The sequence below is a fragment of the Chiloscyllium plagiosum genome, chromosome 2, assembly GCF_004010195.1.
Source record: "Chiloscyllium plagiosum isolate BGI_BamShark_2017 chromosome 2, ASM401019v2, whole genome shotgun sequence".
In the NCBI taxonomy this organism is placed as follows: Eukaryota; Metazoa; Chordata; class Chondrichthyes; order Orectolobiformes; family Hemiscylliidae; genus Chiloscyllium; species Chiloscyllium plagiosum.
In genome coordinates, this window is record NC_057711.1 from 53,408,573 (window position 1) to 53,430,385 (window position 21,813).

The following is a 21,813-nucleotide window of genomic DNA, read 5'->3' on the forward strand; positions in this document are numbered from 1 at the left end:
ACGGAGGATGATACGATGTATCCGGAGGTTGGTGGGGTGGAAGGGGGGGGCGGGGTTCTGTCCTGGTGGTGATTGGAGGGGCGGGGTTCAAGGGCAGAGGTGCGGGAAGTGGAGGAGATGCGGTGGAGAGCATCGTCGACCACATCGGAGGGGAAATTGCGGTCTTTGAAGAATGAGGCCATTTGGGTTGTTCGGTAGTGGGTTCAGTAGTCCCCAGAGCTGCCGTCACTGCAGCTACTTCCGCCCCCAGTGACGTCACTCACCTGTTCAAGGACCACACCGCACACTACGTCACTCCCACATCCCACATTTTTCAACTCTGGTCTCCAGCATCTGCACTTTCTCCCTGTGGTAGGGTCTAACTTATTTAAATTGAACTAAAATAGCCTTATGGTTTTCCCCAGCTTTTCAACATGACACAATCTTACTCTTGCCTTTGTTGAAATTGGTGTATTGATTAAAGTGAGCAAGGAGGGAGGTTGGAGATCACAACTCTAGGACAGACAGCAGCTGCCTCTCGCCATAACTGAGCTGTTCAGTGACCAGGCACAAGTTTTGAGAACATAAGAAATGTATAAGCGAGAAGTCTTTCAGCCAACTTCAGAGACAGAAGGGGTATTTAAAGAATGTGTAACAGCCTACCTGCAATCTCTTGTCAATGTGTGGTGCAATTTTGTCCATAAAGAATGCTGCAGAGCTGGTAGCAACTTCACAGTCATCTGCAGGACAGCTGTGTATCACAAGCACTGTACTGGGTTTTGTGACTGTTTTAGATATTCTCTCTATCAACATTTCCTCCATCAACCGGTCTGAATATTTTACATTCAGGAATATGCCCATAACTAGCTACCAAGAATATTACCTAGTGATGCAGTGAAATGATCTAACTGTGAAAACGTGTTATCATGTCTCTTATGTGCTCCTCCAGCATTTAAGTCAGAGTTATAAATGTTTGGTCAGGGAAGGCTAATAAATATGAATATAAAGCTAATTTTTTTTTCAGACAACTTGCATGTCCTGTCTCTTTTTGTGGGCTGACTTACATATCAGCATTCCTTTCTGGTAGACAACTCCTATTTTTTAAAATCTGATTCCCAGCAATTTTACCTGCTAGCTCCAGGCTAAAAGTTGTGTGTTGGGACCTTCTGATCACTGGAAATAACAAGGCCATGTTCTTGTAGGCTTCAGGGTGACCATGTCAAATACCAATTTTGTTTGCAGAGTACATTCTTTGTAGACACATTTAGAAAGCAGTCTTCACAGCAATGGACATCTGTGTTTGTTTACACTGTGACAAGATGACTAACCACTCAACATCTGTAATGTTGGTTGATTAATTCTGGCTGGAAATCAGTGATTCTTACAGCAAATTGAAATGAGTTGTGAGATTCTCCAAACTCCAATCTTGAACTCACATTTCTCAGTGTTTGCAATCTTATGTTTTTACTGAGTAATTTTATTTAAAAAGGATTTAAGTTTTTTGATATTCTTTTCCATTTAAAAGACATGGGAGACCATCGTTCCAATAGCTAGGGAGTTTGCCAGCTTTCAGATGCTTAACCTATTTAAGACATTGTTCATGATATAATATAGATTGGCATTAGAGTAAGTGTAAAATAGCTAGACTTCCTGAATTTGTTTTATTTTTCTCAGTGGTTTGGTAACCTGGTGACTATGGAATGGTGGAATGACCTTTGGTTAAATGAAGGATTTGCCACCTTTATGGAATTCTTTTCACTTGAAAAAGTATTCCCTGAACTCCAAGTGGTAAGTAAATAATTTTAAATTTGTGTTGCGTCTTGAAAGCATTGTTCATAGCATGAATAGGGAACGTGTCGTTCTGAGACTTCTGTTTAATCTCAATGACTATAGTTCATACATGGAACTGAGGTGGTGTATATTAAAGTTAACTGAGGCAAATAGTGTACTTTTACATCCTAATATTTGTTGTTTCCTAGGAGTCAGAAGTTAAGCAAATCCTCTCAAACATGTTAGTGCAGCTGAGCAGCAACAAACTGTTAGAATCAAATCCTTGACTAATTGGTTATGAAACAGTTAGTTTGTACAGCTGTACTGCTTATATCAATGTGCCACTGAGGAAAGTCATATATATAAATGATTGAGAAGAAGTAGTGATTGCTGGTCCTTCATAGCTTTTTGTTGGAAATATCAACTTGTCATAGCACACTGGTCAAGTAGCTGATCTACCTACTCACATTTCTCTGTATAGCTACCTCTGAACCTGCCACAAACTGTATACCAAACATAGAAATGTTCCACAACTCCCACAATATGCTGTCAAAATACAGAGATAAGTATTGAAAGAAATATGTGATCATCTCCAGTAATACCATTGACAGCCTCAGCAAACACAAATTAAACGCTCAAATTATACTTCAAATAAAAGGAACATCTATCTGTAAATCATCTATGCCACAAAGGTATGTCTTGTTCAACCATAAACATACCAGTCACTTCTTGAATAGCTGTGGTGTAAGACGCAAACTCAGTCTTTCCAACAGGGCCTCACTTTCCCATTAAACTGATCCTCAAGTTTGTTCACTGGCAGGTGTATTTCATTGGAGTTTTCTGGATACGTTTAACAGTGATAAGGAACATGTTTGTGAAACCCACCTCCTCACCAGCCTATTTTCAATCCTGATAGTATAGCCTTCTATAGTTTTTATTCAACCAACCTACTAATGACACCCGATTCATGATCTGATCCTTTGATACAAACTCTTGGCTCTGCTGAATATCTGAGCTATTTATACCACTTTTTTAGGATCCAGTCCTTTTGGCTTGGTCATACATCATTTCTTAGGTCCACGCCCCCTTCCAACCCACCCTCCACATCCGGCATCTTCCTTGCTGCCGCAAGAGGTGTGAAACATGTGCCAACATCTCCCACCACACATCCATCCAAGGTCCCAAAGGATCTTTTCACTTGCTGCAGAGATTTTTCCTGCACGTCCATCCACCTCATCTACTGTGTCCGTAACTCCTAATGTGGTCTCCTCTACATCGGGGAGACAGGACACCAACTTGTGGAGCGGTTCAGAGAACATCTCTGGGACAACCACATTAAGCAACTCCACCATCCTGTGGCCAACCATTTCAACTCCCCCTCTCACTCCGCCAAGGACATGCAAATCCTGGGCGGCCTCCACCACCAAATCAAATCCATCTGCCCTGGAGGAAGAATGCCTCATCTTCCGCCTTGGGACCCTCCAACCACACAACATCAACTTTGCCAGTTTCCAAATCTCCGCACTCCTCACCTCATCCCAGATCCAACCCTCCAACTCAGCACTGCCCTCTTGACCAGTCCTATCTGTCCATCTTGCTTCCCAACTAACTGTTCAACCCTCCCAACTGACCTATCACAATCACCCTCCACCTGCATCCACCTATCGCCTTCCCAGCTGTTTTCCCCCGGCCCCATGCCCCCCCTCCTAATTATTTCCGTCGTCCATTTATCTCTTACCCCCTCCACATTCCTGATGATGGGCTTATGCCTGACAAGTCAACTCTCCTGCTTCTCAGTTGCTGCCTGACCTGATGTGCTTTTCCGGCGCCATCCTTTTTGACTCATACATCACTTTCCCAGAGTTTTGGGGTTCTTTTCTTTTGCTGTCCAAACATAAAGCTGACCATTTTATAATGAGCTTGACTTGCTCCTAAACACACCAAGTACTTGATAACTCCATCCTGCTGCAGAACATTGTCTAGACCTGGATTCTGAATGCCTTTGCTTCCAGCTCTCCTTTTTGTCTGCCAGCCGCACAGCTTCTATTCTTAATTTCCTTCCAGTTGGTACTGCTTCAATTCAAGGGCAGCAAGCTCACATTGACTGGTGGGTTTTATTATACAGAAAATTAATATTGACTCCTTTACAGTTGGTGAAAATTCTTAAAATTCCTTTCCATGCATTCTCAAAAAGTATGTAGAAATATTACAGACATTTGTATTGTTTCAAAATTGTTTGCTTCTGCATCAAAGATGATCACCAATATTAAACAAGTATCTCTTGCATATCTGCTGCTGAATTCCTCAGTCGTGCTTCCACTAGCTCTAGAATTTACTTTTCCAGCTTCCTCCTGGCATGTCTCTCACATTGCATCCTCTGTAAACTTCAGGTCATCCAGAAATTTCAGCAGGTCCTGTTTCCCTCCTTTACTCCCAATAACCTACATTGGTTCATTTTCAAACAATGTCTTACTTTTAAAATTCTTGACCTTGGTTTCAAATTTCGCAAGGTCTATCCCCTCCCTATTATTGTTATCACTTTCAGCTGGACAAACTCCCAGATATCTGCATTCCACTATTTCTTAACTCTTGTGCGTCCCTGATTTCAATTGCTCCAATATTGCTGGTCAAACAAGTTATCTCTGACTCATTATAAACATTGTTCATACAGATGTTGGTTCCAGCAGTAGTTCAAGTGTAGTGTGCAGATGAACTGGAGCCTAAGGGTTATATACAATTAAAACTTTGGATTGCTACAAGTAGGTCTGTGGTCAAGTGTTCACTTATCGATGACAAAGGCCTGTCAATGGCTGTGATTGGTTCTTAGGTACCTGGACAAATTGGGGCTGTGAACAGGCTAGTGAGAAGCCTTCGAATCTCCATCAGCTCAGGAGCTGCCTCAGCTCCTTGCAGTAAAAGATATTTTAAGCCTGAAGAAATCTAGTTTACTGTTCATTCAACAATTGCTGTAAGCTAAGACTGCTAATTAATAAGTCAGAGACCTTTTATAAATGTAAACCATCGCCTGTGCCTCCTACAAACAGTATACACATCCAGAGAAGGAAAACTGAGAAGCAGTATTCTGATGAGCACAAGAACTATCTCAGTAAATCTTGTGAATGGTTTTTCCTCTGTCCATAACACTAACATTACTAATGGTTGTTTTTAAGTACAGAAACCTGGTCTGTGCTTTCTGTCAATCAGGGTCCAAGAGTCAAGTAGGGAATTAGACCATAAGACCATAAAATATAGGAACAGAATTAGACTATTTGGCCCACTGAGTCTGCCCCATCATTTGATCAGGGCTGATGTGTTTCTCAACCCAATTCCCCTGCCTTCTCCCTGTAACCCTTGATTGTTTTACCAATCAAGAATATACCTATCTCTGTCTTGTATTCACATGTGGCTTAGCCTCCACAACTCACTGCGGCAATGGTTTCCACAGATTCACCATTTTCTGGCTGACGAAATTCCTCCTCATCTCAGTCATAAAGGGTCACCCCTTCTCTCTAAGGCTGTGCCCTCGGGTCCTAGTCTCTCCTGCTCATGGAAACATCTTCTCCATTTCCACTCTAACCAGGACTCTCAGTATTTTGTAAATTTCAATGAGACCTTCCCTCAACCTGCTAAACTCCACTGAGTAAAGACCCACAGTCATCATATGCTCCTCATATTACAAGCCCTTCATCTCTGGGATCATTCTTGTAAACCACCTCCGGATCCCTCCAACACCAGCACCTCTTTCCTTAGAAACGGGGCCCCAAACTGTGCAAAATATTCTAAATGCAGTCTGATCAGATCCTTACATATCCTCAGCAGTACATTTCTGCTTTTGTATTATAGCCGTCTTAAAATAAATGCTAAGATAGCATTTGCCTTCCTAACTACAAATTGAAACTGTATGTTAACCTTTAAGAGAATCATGAACTGGGACTCTTAAATCCCTTTATGCTTCAGAATTCAGAAGTCTTTCCTCAGTTAGAAAGTAGTTTATGCCTGTCTTCTTTCGACCAAAGTTCACAACCTCACACTTCACCACATTTATTGCATCTGCCACTTCTTTGTCCTCTCCTAATCTATTCTTCTGGCATTTCTTCGCTCCCCATTACTACTTCCCCAGCCTCATTTACCAGCAGTCTAATATCCACTGTTGCCTCTCTTCCCTTTATATATCAAAAAATACTCTTGCAATCCTCTTTTATATTATTAGTTAGCTTATCCACATATTTCATCTTCTCCTCACTTATTGCTTTTCTACTTATCTTCTGGTGGTTTTTAAAGGCTTTCAAATGCTCTGGCTTCCTGCTGATCTTCACTACATTATAGTTTAATTTTGCTTTTACAGTGTCCTGACTTCCATTGTCAGCCATGAATGCCTGTTCCTACCCTCAGTCTGTTTCTTCTCCCTCGGGATGAATTTTTGCTGTGCATCCTGAATTACACCCAGAAACTCCTGCCATTGCTGCTCCCTGCTAGGTTCCCCTTCCAATCAACTCTGGCCAGCTGCTCCATCACGTCTTTGTAGTTACCTTTACTCAATGCTAATAATGTTACATCCGATTTCAGCTTCTCCCTCTCAAACTACAGGATGAATTCTTTCATATTGTGATCACTGCCCCCTAGAGGTTCCTTCACCTTCTGCCTCTTTCCACATCACTAAATTCAGAATTGCCTGTCCCCTTGTGAGTTGTAACCCAAACTCTGCCAAAAAATTTCATAAGCATTTCACTAATTCCGTTTCATGAAATTCACTACCAACCTGATTTTCCCAGTCCACCTGCACTTTGAAATCCCCTATGATTATTATAACAGTGTATTTCTTACATGTCTTTCCTATTTCCTGATTTACTTTCTGTCCCACATCATGACTATTGCTAGGAGGTCTGTACACAACTCCCATCAGAGTCTTTTTCGGGTTTATGGTTCCTCAATTCTACCCACAAAGATTCTGTGCCTTCTGACCCTATATTCTTGTTATTGATTTAATTTCATTTTTTAATAACAAGGATACCCTGCGCTCCCTGCCCATACCGTCAGAGGCTGACAGATTCTTTGATAGAACCTTTTAAAAATCATTAATTTTTTTGACTATTCTGGGAATAGCAGGTTTTGATTTCAAGTTTGTGACCACAGTGTGGCATGATAACATCTGTACCTGACATTACACCTTTACTATACTCCTTAAAACTTCTCTACCTGAACAAGTCTTTGTCATCTGACCTTATAATATTTTATATGGCTTGTCATACTTCGTTTTTTAGTGCTCCTGTGAAGCACATTTTGGGATGTTTCATTGTCATAAAGACGCACATAAACTGTATAATATATTATATAGTCTAATTTTCAAATGAACTAGTCAGTATGTTGCTTGCAACCATTATGTGTGAATAATAACTGTTTGGAAAGACAATAGATCCCTTTTTATTTTTGTGGTTTGTTTACAGGCTGATCGCTTTTTACATACTCGATTTAAAGCAATGGAAAAGGATTCAATGAATTCATCCCACCCTCTCTCGACTCCAGTTAAAACTGCCGAACAAATTGAGGAAATGTTTGATTCAATTTCATATGAAAAGGTACATGTGTAAAGACCATATTTTAAAAATATTTATGTTGCACATAAATGTGGGTTTGCCTACTAATGACAATAGTAGTTCTAATTCTGTGACTGTCCCCCATGTACCCATGCATGTGTACATGTATAACACCCTATTGTGGCTGGGTATTCAATGGAAATGGAAGCAAAGCTTCTCCAAAGGCAGGAGAAATGATTAAAAGAAAATTCATAATGTCGTCACCAACTTTCAGTTGTCCACATATTCAGATGAGTGCTTGAATTAACCTCAAATAAGTAACCTCACCTCGCCATGTGTTTCTGATGTGGTCCTCACATCCTTGTTCCAGCTATTTAGAGGGGTAGCCCTACCATTTGACCTGGATTCTTTCCCATCTGTGTCCAGATATCCAAGGAACTACTACCTAATAGCAGGATGTCAAAGCTCCACAAGCAGCACAAAGCAGCTTCAACCACTCTCTCGATGCTGAAAAGTAAGCTCTATCAGCCTGTGGTTATGCTCTCTGGATGTGGGGAATTGGTTCAGTTTCATCTGAAGTGTTGAAGAACTGTATTCCAAATTGGGCAAACAAAAAAATCCAAATAGTTAAGTAGATTTGGAAAATCTTAAATATGAGGTTTTCTTGTGGCATTAATCTGAGCAGAAAAAAATAAAAGCAATCTGTCCTTGTTAATCTTTATCTCTTTCATCTCTGTTCTCCCTGCCTTTCAAAATTTTCCTTTTTAAAGTACTTTATCCTTGAAGTTTTGGCCTGAACAGTGCACCTGAAACTATTAATTAGGTGTTTGTCACCTTGCACTAACATTTCCAATAATCATAACCAAACACTAACCTCCTGGGTTCATTGCATGGGATTAAACACAAATCACTGTTGTGTGCACTCAGACAAATAGGATTTTATTCAAACCAATCAGTTCAGTCTGGCAGCTGGCACTCTGTTCAGCAATACAGCAATTTTAAACTTCTTTTTCTGATTTTCAAATTCCTTTGTATTATTGACAGCCTTAATCTTTGTACACTCCTCATCTCAATATCCCATTCAGTTTTGCATCTCTGCTTATAGCCTTTGGCTTAGTCAGTAGCAGTTCTTTAGTCTTTGAGAAAGAGGGTTGTGAGGTTAAGCCCAATACCAGGGTTACTTCATACAATGCACATTTTATTGCTTGACACTGAAGTGTCGTATTAAGGAGTATTACATTGTCTGATGTATGAAATTGAAACTGAGGCTCTTTCTTTCCATTCAAGTGTAGAAGATCCCAAGTAATATTAAAGAGCAGCTGAGAATCTTCTGATATCCTAGTGAAAGTTTGCACTTGACCATACAATGCAGGATCCTGATGAAGGGCTTTTGCCTGAACTGTCGATTTTCCTGCTCCTCGGATACTGCCTAACCTGCTGTGCTTTTCCAGCACCACTCTAATTTAGACTCTGGTTTCCAGCATCTGCAGTCCACACTTTTGGCATAAAACACAGGAGCCATGCAGCCCATTGAGTGCTTTGCCATTCAATGTGATTGTGGCTGCTTGGGACCGGATAATCCTCAATTCTACTTTCTTGTCTTCTCCCCTTACCTCAGTGGGTTGAGGAGTGGCAGGTGGAGTTTAATTTGGATAAGTGAAAGGTATTGCATTTTGATAAAACAAACAAGGGCAGGACTTATACGATTAATGGCAGCGCTCTGGGTAGTGTTGTAGAACAGAGAGACCAAGGGGTTCAGGTACATAATTCTTTGAAATTTGCATCACAGGTAGAGAGAGTGTTTAAGAAGGTGTTTAGCACACTTGCCTTCATTGCTCAGACCTTTGAATATAGGAGTTGGGACGTCATGTTGAAGATGTACAGGACGTTGGTAAGACCTGTTCTGGAGTACTATGTGTAGTTCTGGTTGCCCTCTATAGGAAGAATATATTAAACTGGAGAGGCTTCAGAAAAGGTTTACCAGGATGTTGCTAGGAATGTAGCGTTTGATTCATAAGGAGAAGCTAGATAAGCTGGAACCTTTTTCACTGGAGCGTAGGAGGTTGAGGGGTGGCCTTATAGAGGTTTATAAAATCATGAGGGGTATAGATAAGGTGAATAGCAAAGGTCTTATCCCTAAGATGGGGAGCTCAAAACTAAGGGGCATATTTTTAAGTTAAGAGAAAAAAAATTTAAAAAGGGCATGAAGAACAACATTTTTTGCACAGAGTGATTAGTATGTGGAATAAACTGCAAGATGAAGTGATGGATGCAGGTACAGTTACAACATTTAAAAGACATTTGGATAAATACATGAATAGGAAAGGTTCAGAGAGAAATGGGCCAAATACAGAAGGGTGGGACTAGTTTAGTTTCGGAACATGGTCAGCATGGACTGGTTGGACCAAAGGGTCTGTTTTCAAGCTGTATGACTTTATGACTCTGGATTCCTTTACTGATAAATAAAGCCTACCTCAGCCTTGAATATAATTAAGAACCCAATTTTGACAACCCTATACTATAAAGGATTCCACAAATTCACAGCTCTCTGAGAGAAAAAATCCTCCTTGAATTGGACACAAATAAGTAACCTCACCTTGATGTGTGACCCCTTACTCTGAGATTATGCCCTCTGGTCTTAGATTCTCCCTCAAGGGAAAAGACCTCTCTGCATTTGCCCAGTCAAGTCCGCATGTTTCAATGAGGTCACCTCTCATTCTTTTAACTCCAGTGCGTACAAGGGCACAAAGTACTCAACCTCTCCTCGTAAGACAGTTGCTCCATATGTGGGATCAACCTGCTGAATCTTCTCTAGACTTCCTCCAATGTCAGTATCCCTTTCCATAAATAAAAGGACCAAAACTGTTCACAGTACTCCAGCTGTGGTCTGACTAGCGCTTTGTATAGATTCAGTCAAACTTTCCAAAAGACAACCTCGCCATTCATCTACAATTTGGACTTTAATGAAGATTCCCACATTTGAACTTTCTTGGCTTGAAGTATTTATTGCTAGATCTGTCTCCAAAGTTAAAGTAATCCTTAAAATGCAGTACTTGAAATACATTGACACCTAAACAACATGTATGATTAGTCTAACATCAATTGTGAATCCTGTTGCACTAGTTACTGGCTCAATGTGTTACTGTAGTGACTACATTCAACTGAGGTCAACCTTTGGAATACATCATCATGTGTGAGTTTATTTAAAATGAGATGTTTGGCCTGAATGCCTCTCAGGCTAACTGGGATAACTGGTCAAAAAGCAGAGTAAATGTTTACTGATCGCTCACACACATGGTCTCGGACAATGATTATTTAACAAATGTAGGCCCTTCATATTTGCATACAGCCAAAGAAATTATGTATTGGCATCAATTGTTAAATTGTAATTTGATATATTTATAAATTATTACATCTCTCCAATTAATCTGGTACAGAATTTGCTTGTTTGAGTAAACCTTTTCAAACCATGTGAAGTGTCTTTGGGCTTAGATTACAACCTTAGGCACACAGTTTGAAGTCACTGCCATCTATTCGGGTAGAGCTTTAAAAATTTTATATTAATAACAGTTGAAGTATTAGCTTTGCTTTTCACCATTAATGAGTGCAAAAGCTCTATTCTGTTTAAGGTTATGTATAGTGACCGACCTTTTAATTCCCCAGAACTGTTGCAGTGCTGGTAAGTGAGAAAGGTGAAATCCCCGTCTGATGGAATTGAAAGGTCAGCAGGATGCCTGCCTGCTTTAGTGAGGAAATGTGATCTCTTGTTTCTTTCTTTCTCTTCCCACTGTGGGTATCCTGACAAGTTCAGATCACCTTATTCATAAATACTGGCAATAGGAGAGTTGTAGAAAATAAAATAAAATATATTTTTATTTCCTACTTCTCCCTCCAATTTTCTTTCTACTTGCTAATCATTTTTTCTGGGTGCAGTCAGTTGCCCTTAAGGTATGTTTCCCGATGAGTCTTGATACACATTTTCTTGGTGACTTTGACATGTCCTTACACATTCACCTTCCAGAATGGGGCATTGAATAGTACTTTTCAATTAATTATATATTGATGTAGCCTTTCAAATCCTACATTTAATGTAGAACTCTATAAACCTTATAATTTAAAAGCAAGTGTGGTTATTGGACAATAATACCCTTTTGTTGCGTATTTCTCCCATAAATGTATAAAGTAGTTGCAATTAATTCTGAGCAACTCTGACTTTATTCCTACAGCTCATGGAAATGCTATTTAGCAATTTCTTCACCAACAATATATTAGTTGGGTATTTTTAACATACAAATTGTACTTTTACAGCAGCGTATGAAAATACAGCAAATCTAACTATGTCTGCATAGTCCCTCCCTCTTGTAATTTTAGCATTTCTCATCCAGTGCATGATATGAAGGCAGACGGAGCCTCTGTTAAATGTCTCATTTTCTGATAATGCATCAAAGTGCTAGGCTAGATTCTGTACTCGAGTTTGTGGAGTGTGACCTCTGTCCAATTTTACAGTGATCATGAAGATGAATAACTCGCTGAAAACAGATTAATTTTCCAGTTGGTGAATGGACAAATTGCAGGACAAGATTTCATATTTTATTGTAGCTAGCAAACTAAAATCCAATGCAACTGAAACATGCTTTAAGAAGCTTTTTACTTTATGCCACATTTCTGCATTTGTGTAGCAATATAAGATTAAGTCCCCAATTTTTTCTATGCTTTAGAAATCCATGACTAAATGGTAACTTTGCAGAAGGTTCACTTCTCCCTGATATACTGGGCCAAATCAAGAGTCTTTCAAATATCATCAGAACATTCCAGAATTAACTTCACTAGCAAGACCCACAATGGCTTAGCCATATTCCAGAAATATTCAGAAGTATCCATCTGTTCCTTTACTGTCAAAACAAAATTTGCTTTTCCCAGCATTCTGCATAGACATTAGCCCAATAAAAGTTAATCCTGTTCTTTGCAATAAGAGCTGCTATCTCTCAACAAGTAGCAATTCCTTTGTTTGAGTATCTCTCTCTTATTTTCTCTTTCTTACTCTGCATCTCTCTCTCTCTCTCACTACAATGCAGCTGCCCCTTTTTCTATGTTAAGATGTAAAATCTCTCACTTGGTGTTGCATTTTCTTGAGGATAGAAGCATTAACCTTTTAGATCATGTGGGCCTGTCTTCAGGTAGACTTTTATTGTTGGACCAGTATCCCTAGTAACCATCTTTTAAAGGAATAATTTTAAAAACACAAGCAAGGTCTTGTAAAGCCCTGCATTAGTTATGCTAAAGAGGACATTTAAGCTAATGACAACTACTAATGACTACGAAGTCAATACTTTCCAACTAAATCCATTTTGAGATTTGAAAATGGTCATGACTCCTCAGGCAATGGGGTGAGGTGGAGAGAACCAGTGAGAATAGAGAGAGGAGGGTTCACAATTGCTATCTTGAAACTTGTGACCCTAAAATTTCAACTCATGACCACATTGGCGTCCTGACCTCCACTTTGGGAAGTGCTGCAGTGAGATCTGACTCTGTACATTTGAAAATACAGAAGTAAGTTAAAGAAATAGCAAATGCCTTTACCGTAGCTTTCATTCATATGTGCAAAGAACAAAATGTGTGAAATGACTGCAGAAGATAAATGTGACTGTCCCGGTCCATAAAAGGAGGCCAGAATAAACTCAGAAATTATAATCCAGTTAGGAATTCTTTCCCTCTGTTGGTTAGCTCAGTTGGCTGGATAGCTGGCTCTTAATGCAGAGTGATACCAACAGCTTCGGTTCAGTTCCTGCACTGGCTGAAGTTACCATGAAGGTCTCTCCTTTCACCTGAGTTGTATAGACCGTCATGTTGAACCATCACCACTTTAACAAGAGGGCAGTCCTATCGTTCTGTAGAGCGATGGCAATTTTTTTGAGTTCTGTAATCTTCATTGTAAGGTGAGATGACTAAGGAACTACGGTGGGTGTGACTTACATGCATTTCAAGATGTATTTAATTATATTTGGTAACGATAATGGTGCAGAATATTTACAAGAATTGTACCACATGGATATGAAAATGTTTCAAGGACAGAAAACAAGTTACAGCACTGCACCAACTTATCAAGAATGGCAACTGTGGTGGTTAACAAGAGTCTACATTCCTTATTTATTATGTACATAAGTAACTTGGAAATTGAGGGAAACAATATTTCAATTTTGTGATATCACCACATTTGTGATTTTGTGATAAAAATAGAGTGGAGAACAGTGAGTATTAAGTAATTCATATGAAAGTTAGAATGAGAAAATGAAATAATTATTTAATCATTTAAATTTAAGAAGAAATTAATAATTGTTTTCACTGGTTAGTTGAACAACATTTTTAAGGCACCAATTTAAAAGCATTATCAAATAGATTAGGAGGAGTTTTTTTTATTCTTTCAAGAATTGTGAGCATCACTAGTTGGACCAGCATTCATTACTTGCCCTAATTGTCCTACACAAAGTGGTTGTAAGCTCCCACATCGCTCTATAGTGTAGGTGTCTCCATAGTGCTGCCAGGGAGAGAGTGCCAGGAATTTTACTCAATATCAGTGAAGGAACAACAACATAATTCCAAGTCAAGATGGTGAATGGTTCAGAGGGGAACTTACAGGTAGTGATGTTCCCATGTATCCATTGCTCTTGCTGTTCTAGATGGTCATGGTCATAGGTTTGGAAGGTGCTGTTGAATGAATTGTAGTGAGTTCCTGCGGTGTATCTTGCAGATGGTACACACTGCTTTCTGTCAATACCACTTGTTGCCTTTATCATCTATACATTTAAAGATTTCCTTCTTAAACCATTCAATGACTCGGCCACCACAGCCTCCTCATAGAGAATTCTACAGTCTGACCAACTTTTGAGTGAAGAAATATTTCTTCATCTCACTCCTAAATGGTTTACCCTGAATCCTGACACTCTGTCTCCTGGTTCAAGGTTCCCAGTCAGGAAAAGCCTCTTCCCTGTTTCTTTCTGTCTAGCCCTGATAGAATTTTATGTTGCAATCAGATCTCCTCTCATTCTTCTAAACTTTGATTCGTCTAGGCTTGTTTTCAATAATCTCTCCCAATATGACAATCCTGTCATATCTGGTATCAGCATAGTAAATCTTTTCTGCACTCCTTGTCTGGTAAGTATATTGTTTCTTAGGTAGGGAGACCAGAACTGCACACAGTATTCCAGATGTAGTCTGAACAAGACCCTGTATAACCTCAGTAAGACATCCCTATTTCTGAACTCAAATTATTTTGCAATGAAAACTAATATACCATTTGCCTTTGTAATTGCTTCCTGCATGTGTCTGTCTATTTTCATTTGCGTCGAGAGTGTGGTGCTGAAAAACACAGCAGGTCAGGCAGCATCTGAGGAGCAGGAGAGTCAACATTTTGGGCACAAGCCCTTCATCAGGAATGGGGCTTTTGCCAGAAACGTCAATTCTCTGGCTCCTCGGAAGTTGTCTGACCTGCTGTGCTTTTCAGCACCACATTCTTGACGCTAATCTCCAGCATCTGCAGTCCTCGCTTTTGCCCTGTATATTTTCATTGACTGCTGTTACTGTACATTACATATAAAAAGTTGATGGACTGAAGACACTGTATATTATAAAGAGAGTGGGACACTTTTAGAAGAGCAGACCCATATAATTGAAAATATTCATACATTCAGCTCAGGAGAGAATGGTGATTATCTAAAAAATATAAATAATGCAGACTACAAACAAAGAGAAGGCAAAATGGGTAACTTTTATACCAGAATGTCACATTTTGTGATGTCATGTTGCTGTCTTAAAGCTGCAGGCTGCATAGTCTGGAATATGCACCATAATACAACACCCTGTTTATATCTACTTATATCTACTTATCCTTCTAATGGAAGGCTAATGTTGTGCTCTAATGTCGTAAGGGTTTTCTTTTTTGGGGAGGGGATGTGCTTCTGTTTCTGAACTTATTTGTGAAGTTAAGGTCCATTCCAGCAGTTGTGTTCCATCAGCTATTGACCCAAATGTCTTTGTTGGTGTTGGAGTAGAACGAGAGGGTATGATGAGTGTGGGTGGGATAGAATTAAAGCTTCAATAAGAACATATTTAAAACAATTGGAAACATTTAATTAAGGTGAAGGCAAACCTCAAGGGACGTGTCTTCAACTTGTGAAGTCAAAAAGTACATGACGTCATTGGGATTTTGCTTAACAGCTTGGCCTCCCAACTTAACTGACTGATACATCCAGTCTGCAGTTGGATGAGCAAGTTCCTGCTGCAGGCTAGGAAAAAGGTAAGACTGTAGTTTTGGGCAACTGTCATGAATCTGTGTTTCTACTTTGCCATTCACTCTGAGATCTGGGTTAATGCAATTGATGACTGTCCTTACGTAGAGAAGGATCTAAAACTGTGGCTGGCTGATTTGCATTGCGTAAGAAAGTGGCCCTTAACTCTACAACTCAATTTCAGGAATGATTTTATTATTTTCTTTTCTTGCTGTCAATTGTGACATCATTTTTTAGAGGAGCAGAAACATATATGTCCTCAAGGCCTCTATAATTGAAAATATTTGTACATTCAGAGCAGGAGGAAATGGTGATTACCTAAAAAAATCCAAATAATACAGACTAAAAACAATTTGCATTTCAAAAACGACTTCTGAAATTAACAATCTTCTCTCTTCTCCATTAGGGGGCTTCCATTCTTTTGATGTTGAAGGACTTTCTTAGTGAAACAGTTTTCCAGCAAGGAATTAAGAGATACTTAAATGAACATAAGTATCGGAATACAAAAAATGAAGACTTCTGGAACAGTATTGCAAAAGTATGTATCATCATGTTAATACTTATTGTAAATATAGAATCATTATTTTGATCTTCTTAGATACAATAGTAGATATTCACATGAGAGAATAGCCCAGAATTTGCTCCCAAAGTAGTGGTGAATTCAGGGATCCTCCCCATGTTTTAAATTTTACAGCTTGTAGGGGATATTAATAAATTACAAATCAATTAATTTACAAATATAGACAATTGATGCTGCTGATGTTACCCTCGCTAAAATGTTAGGCTGCCTTAATGTCCTTAATGAGTTTTATGGAATTGCTTCATAAACTCACTGCCAAACGTTAGTTTTGTCTCATAACACCTTAAGTATGTTTTAATGAAATGTGTATTTATACCATACTAATCACACTGTATGGCCCAGAAAAAGAAATAATGTAAAATATGGAGTCTCACTCCTGGTAAATTGTTGATGATAAATATTTGATCATTTTTCTGATGGCATTTCTGTTCCATCACTAAGAATGTCTACTTCCATCTCCAAAACTACCCCTAATTGGTATGCTGTTGGCTTATCTTCCACTGGAGTCTTTATCTATGCCTTAGTTATCTTTTCATTTAGTTTTTTCAGGCTGGTTCCCCAGCTTCTAGCCCATATGAATTTGAGCTCATCTAAAACATTTCATCCGGTTTCCTAAGTACCATTCACCCATCCCCACTTTGCTTCCTGACCTACACTGCCTCCTGGTCTATTAATGCCTTTATTTTAAAATTCTCAATAGCACTACCTCCCCATCTATATTACCTCCCACATCCCTGCAAACCCATTTTGTGCCTCCTCTAGTCCAGGTTTCTTATGGATTTCCTGTTTCTACTGCTGTATCGTTCCCTTGTACAATGGCTTGCTGGTGTGCCTTCAGCACTGTAGGCCTGAAGGTCCAGAATTCTCTTCCTACACGTTGGAAATCTATCTACTCCTTCCTTTTTAAGATGGTCCTTGAATCTTATCTCTTCGACTGAGTTTTGGACTGTCTGTTTTAATAACTCTTTTGAAATATTTGATGGCTTGGAGGTGCTAGTGATGGACTGGAGTAGACAAAGTTAAAAATCACACAACATCAAGTGATAGTCCAACAAGTTTATGGGCGGCACAGTGGCAATGGGTGGCACGGTGGTTAGCACTGCTGCCTCATAGCGCCAGAGACCCGGGTTCAATTCCCGCCTCAGGCAACTGACTGTGTGGAGTTTGCACATTCTCCCCGTGTCTGCGTGGGTTTCCTCCGGGTGCTCCGGTTTCCTCCCACAGTCCAAAGATGTGCAGGTCAGGTGAATTGGCCATGCTAAATTGCCCGTAGTGTTAGATGAAGGGGTAAATGTAGGGGAATGGGTCTGGATGGGTTGCTCTTCGGAGGGTCGGTGTGGACTTGTTGGGCTGAAGGGCCTGTTTCCACACTGTAAGTAATCTAATCAAAGTTTATTTGGAAACACTAGTGCTTTCAAATAAACCTGTTAGACTATCACCTGATGTTGTGAAATATTTGATATTAGTTATGAGATGACATGGGTGGTTTAACAATATTAACAAATAAATGTAACTTATTAGATATTTCCAAAATGTTAAAAGTAATGTAGAAAAGGATTTTGTCTTATATCTAATCCTTCTCACTTTCTTAATACGGTATTTCTTTCTTTTTCTTTGTATATTTGATTTGACATATTCATCCTCTTTAATTTACCTTCCTGTTCTTTATTTCTAAAACCATGAATCTTCTTAATTAAGAATAAATGTTGCTGGTCTTGAAGGTTCCAGATCCCCCATTATCATTTTGTATTGTACAAATTACAGGAATAAAATCTTTGGGTGGGGAGAGAAAGTCTTATTGTTGAAACACACCTTAAGATGCCCTGATTCAGTAAATACTGGGCCAGTGTTTAATCTAAATGATTGTAGCTTGGAATTAAACCATGTCTGCATATGACTGCTCATGGTGCTTGCTGCAGAGTTTGGTAAAGTAGAAAGATTTTTTTAACCTCGGAGGTTATAAAGTTGTAAACAGAATTAAAAACTGTCTCTAATGGTTGGTGATGATGAGAAGATAAGTAGGGTATAATAATTAATCTAATTTACAGCATCAAATATTCCAGTACTTTCTCAACAGTGGTGTGAATTAATTACATTTATATGGTCCCTTACAAGCTTCGGCCATGTCAAAAGTTTTCATGTAAAAGTGATAATATTTTGCAGTTGCTGATTGTTAGAGTGGCCACCAGTGTAGCTACCAATATAAGGCCACACAAACCAATTTGCTGATAATAGAGGATTCAATGGCACTTAGGGCGTGAAGGATATCTTCTTTGCTACACCTTGGATGGCGTATTTGAATCTTCATGGACAGACAGAATCTCTCTTTAGTGTCTCACCTGACAGATGACAAACAGATCAACCTCTCTGTCCAGTGCACAAAAATGTGGTACTAGATTAACGTACCAATAACTTGCATGATTTTTGATTAAGAAGGGGTGCAGTGGGATACCGGGACAGGCAGAAAGTGGATTTGAGGCCAACTCCAGATCAGCTTTACTCTTATTGAATGGCAAAGCAAGGTAAAGGGGCCAAATGGCCTACACCTGCTTTAAGTTCAAATGTTCATATGACTCTTAGAGTGAGAGGGTATGACACCCATCTATTTTTGACAATCTATCCAATCAAAACTATGAATTCAGTCCAAGGTTTTTGTAGGGTGCCTGAGAATTGTTCTGTTCTTGAATATTCTAATTTCACCCACATTTAGTACTTCAGAAAATAAACACTGTACCAATCATTTGTAAGAGAATTGGAGGAGTGTTATGTTTTGTCATCTGTCTTGCATAAATGCCTTGTGGTTCATGCATTCTATTTATATTTAACATTAATTGAATATTGAAGAGTATAAGACTGCCTTAAGACGGTTGTCTAATAAAAGTTCAACTGTTAACCAGCTCAGCAGATCCAGATAAATTGTTTGAGTTTAAAGTGCATTTCTCCCCTCAATTTCTTTCTGCTTTACACCATGTGACACCCCCTTTAATATAAAATCAATGGAAAAATTGCAAATGAAAACAATAGAATTTCCTGCATTCCAATTTGCTTGTATATTTAATTAAACTAGCCACCACTGCAGTGACAGAAAAAAAATTACAATTGCTCAGTACTCCTTGGATAATGGATTTGCCTGGTTACCCTGCCACTCCCTAGCACTCTTCAACAAATCCTGCTGGAAATGCATTTGGGTTTCTGTCACATAACAAAAGTATTGAGACTTCCATCTGAGGGAAATAGTCTGCTGATGTTGACTGTTGACCCTCATAATGACTGGTAGTTTGAATGCACTGGTGGGTCCATCAATATAGTCACTGTCTTGTAGCAGGTGACTGATAAGGGACAAAAATGGAGAAAATAGAGTCCAAGTGAACATGGGTCTTGCCTCCCAGTTTGCCTTGCTCATTGGGGTCCATAGGGCTAGGATGATCAGTGCAAACCATATAAGGAGCTTTTGTGAATTAGTTATGGTCTGTACAGAAGCTAATGAATGGAAGTGGATACCACACAAATGCTGTTACTCTTAAATACTTGTAAAACAGTTTGAACAGAGGCCTTTTTAATTTATAATTCATTCACAAAAGTAGTGAGCACATCAGTGAGAATGCACTGTGATGCCATGATGTTACTAAATTAAGATTTATTTAGCATTATTGTACATTCTCAACAGTAAAACTCTTGTTAAATTAACATTATCCAAACGGTACTGTTTTCAAGATATCCAAAATATAGAAATTGAGGGCTCCAATTTTGTTCATTTAACTTGTCAAGTTAGTTAGTGCTTTTTATATATGTTTCTCAAATTACAGCTATTTCACCTGTAACTGAGATTAGTGCAAGTAATAAGTTAAATTAGTAAAGGCGTCTCTCTCAGTATTGATACTGTATTCTGCCTCTAAATAACTAATCTTTCACCAAGTGATCTCATTGTGCCGTAGTCTCATCTCTCAGTACATTGTATTTATTTATTCCACAGGTAAAAAATGTAGATTTCAATGTGAAAGAAATGATGAAAACTTGGACGCTCCAGACAGGGTTCCCTGTGGTCACTGTTAAATTAGACACAACTGCTAATAAAATCCACCTCAGTCAAGAACATTTTCTCAGGATCTCCATTTCACAGGATCCATCATCCTCACCCAATTCCAGGTACAGCTGGCGTAATTCCTAAAAATAATTTTATCGTGATAACCGAACATTCAAAGTCTCCTGCCCATGAGATCCTCATTAGTTTGTGTAAGAAATTTTATTCAGCATGATTCTAATTCCATTGTTGGTCTAAATTGACCGAACAGACCACTCAACAGAGTGTTTTCTTTGTCAGTGTTTTGTAAAAAGGATCTCTCCACTCTCAATATCATTAACACAACAAAGTAAATCACGTCTGCAAAGACAGATTGATGTGCTTACTCCTCTTCCTCATGACTGTCAATCTGGAAGGTTAGAAAAGGAAGGTTGGCAGCAGAATGAATAATGCACTGCAACCATTCTGTGAAACTCCTGCTCTTGGGTTTGAATGTGATCAGATTAACCAAATCAATGGCGCTTAGTTGGTTGTAGATTAACTAAGTAAAATTGATCATTGGTGAGCTATGCAAAAAGACCTTCCCTCCAGACCAGGCAACATCCTTGTAAATCTCCTCTGCACCTTTTCCAATGCTTCTACATCCTTCCCAAAATATGGCGACCAGAACTGTACACAATATTTCAAGTGTGGCCACACTAACATTTTGTATAGTTGCAGCATAATATTGCGGCTCCTGAACTCAATCCCTGTACTAATGAAACCTAACATACTGTATGTCTTCTTAAAAGCACTATCAACCTGGGTGGAAAGTTTCAAGGATCTATGTACATGGACTCCAAGGTCCCTCTGCACATCCACACTACCAAGAATCTTTCCATTGACCCTTCCTGTTATTCTTCCCAAAGTGTATCACCTGATATTTAGCTGCATTTGCCACCTCTCAGCCCAATCCTGCAGTTTATCTATAAGACCATAAGACATAGGAGCGGAAGTAAGGCCATTCGGCCCATCGAGTCCACTCCGCCATTCAATCATGGCTGATGGGCATTTCAACTGCACTTACCCACATTCTCTCCGTAGCCCTTAATTCCTTGTGACATCAAGAATTTATCAATTTCTGTCTTGAAGACATTTAGCGTCCCAGCCTCCACTGCACTCTGTGGCAATGAATTCCACAGGCCCACCACTCTCTGGCTGAAGAAATATCTCCGCATTTCTGTTCTGAATTTACCCCTCTAATTCTAAGGCTGTGTCCACGGGTCCAAGTCTCCTTGCCTAACGAAACAATTTCCTAGTGTTCACCCTCTCCAAGCCATGTATTATCTTGTAAGTTTCTATTAGATCTCCCCTTAATCTTCTAAACTCCAATGAATACAATCCCAGGATCCTCAGCCGTTCCTCATATGTTAGACCTACCATTCCAGGGATCATCCATGTGAATCTCCGCTGGACACGCTCCAGTGCCAGTATGTCCTTCATGAGGTGTGGGGCCAAAAACTGTACACAGTACTCTAAATGGGGCCTAACCAGAGCTTTATAAAGTCTCAGCAGCACAACAGTACTTTTATATTCCAACCCTCTTGAGATAATTGACAACACTGCATTCGCTTTCTTAATCACGGACTCAAACTGCATGTTTAC

At 39.3% G+C, this 21,813-nt stretch overlaps 1 protein-coding gene across 2 annotated transcripts in view; it reads left to right on the plus strand.

Annotated features, from left to right (window-relative positions):
* The window catches only part of LOC122559783 (leucyl-cystinyl aminopeptidase-like), a 121,092-nt gene that overhangs the window by 69,237 nt on the left and 30,042 nt on the right, over window positions 1–21,813 (plus strand). For both annotated transcript variants that reach the window (XM_043709804.1, XM_043709814.1), the window contains exons 7-10: window positions 1,654–1,767; window positions 7,194–7,325; window positions 15,975–16,106; window positions 20,122–20,294. In XM_043709804.1, coding sequence (XP_043565739.1) covers window positions 1,654–1,767; window positions 7,194–7,325; window positions 15,975–16,106; window positions 20,122–20,294 — 551 coding nt within the window. The remainder of the gene's footprint in view (window positions 1–1,653; window positions 1,768–7,193; window positions 7,326–15,974; window positions 16,107–20,121; window positions 20,295–21,813) is intronic.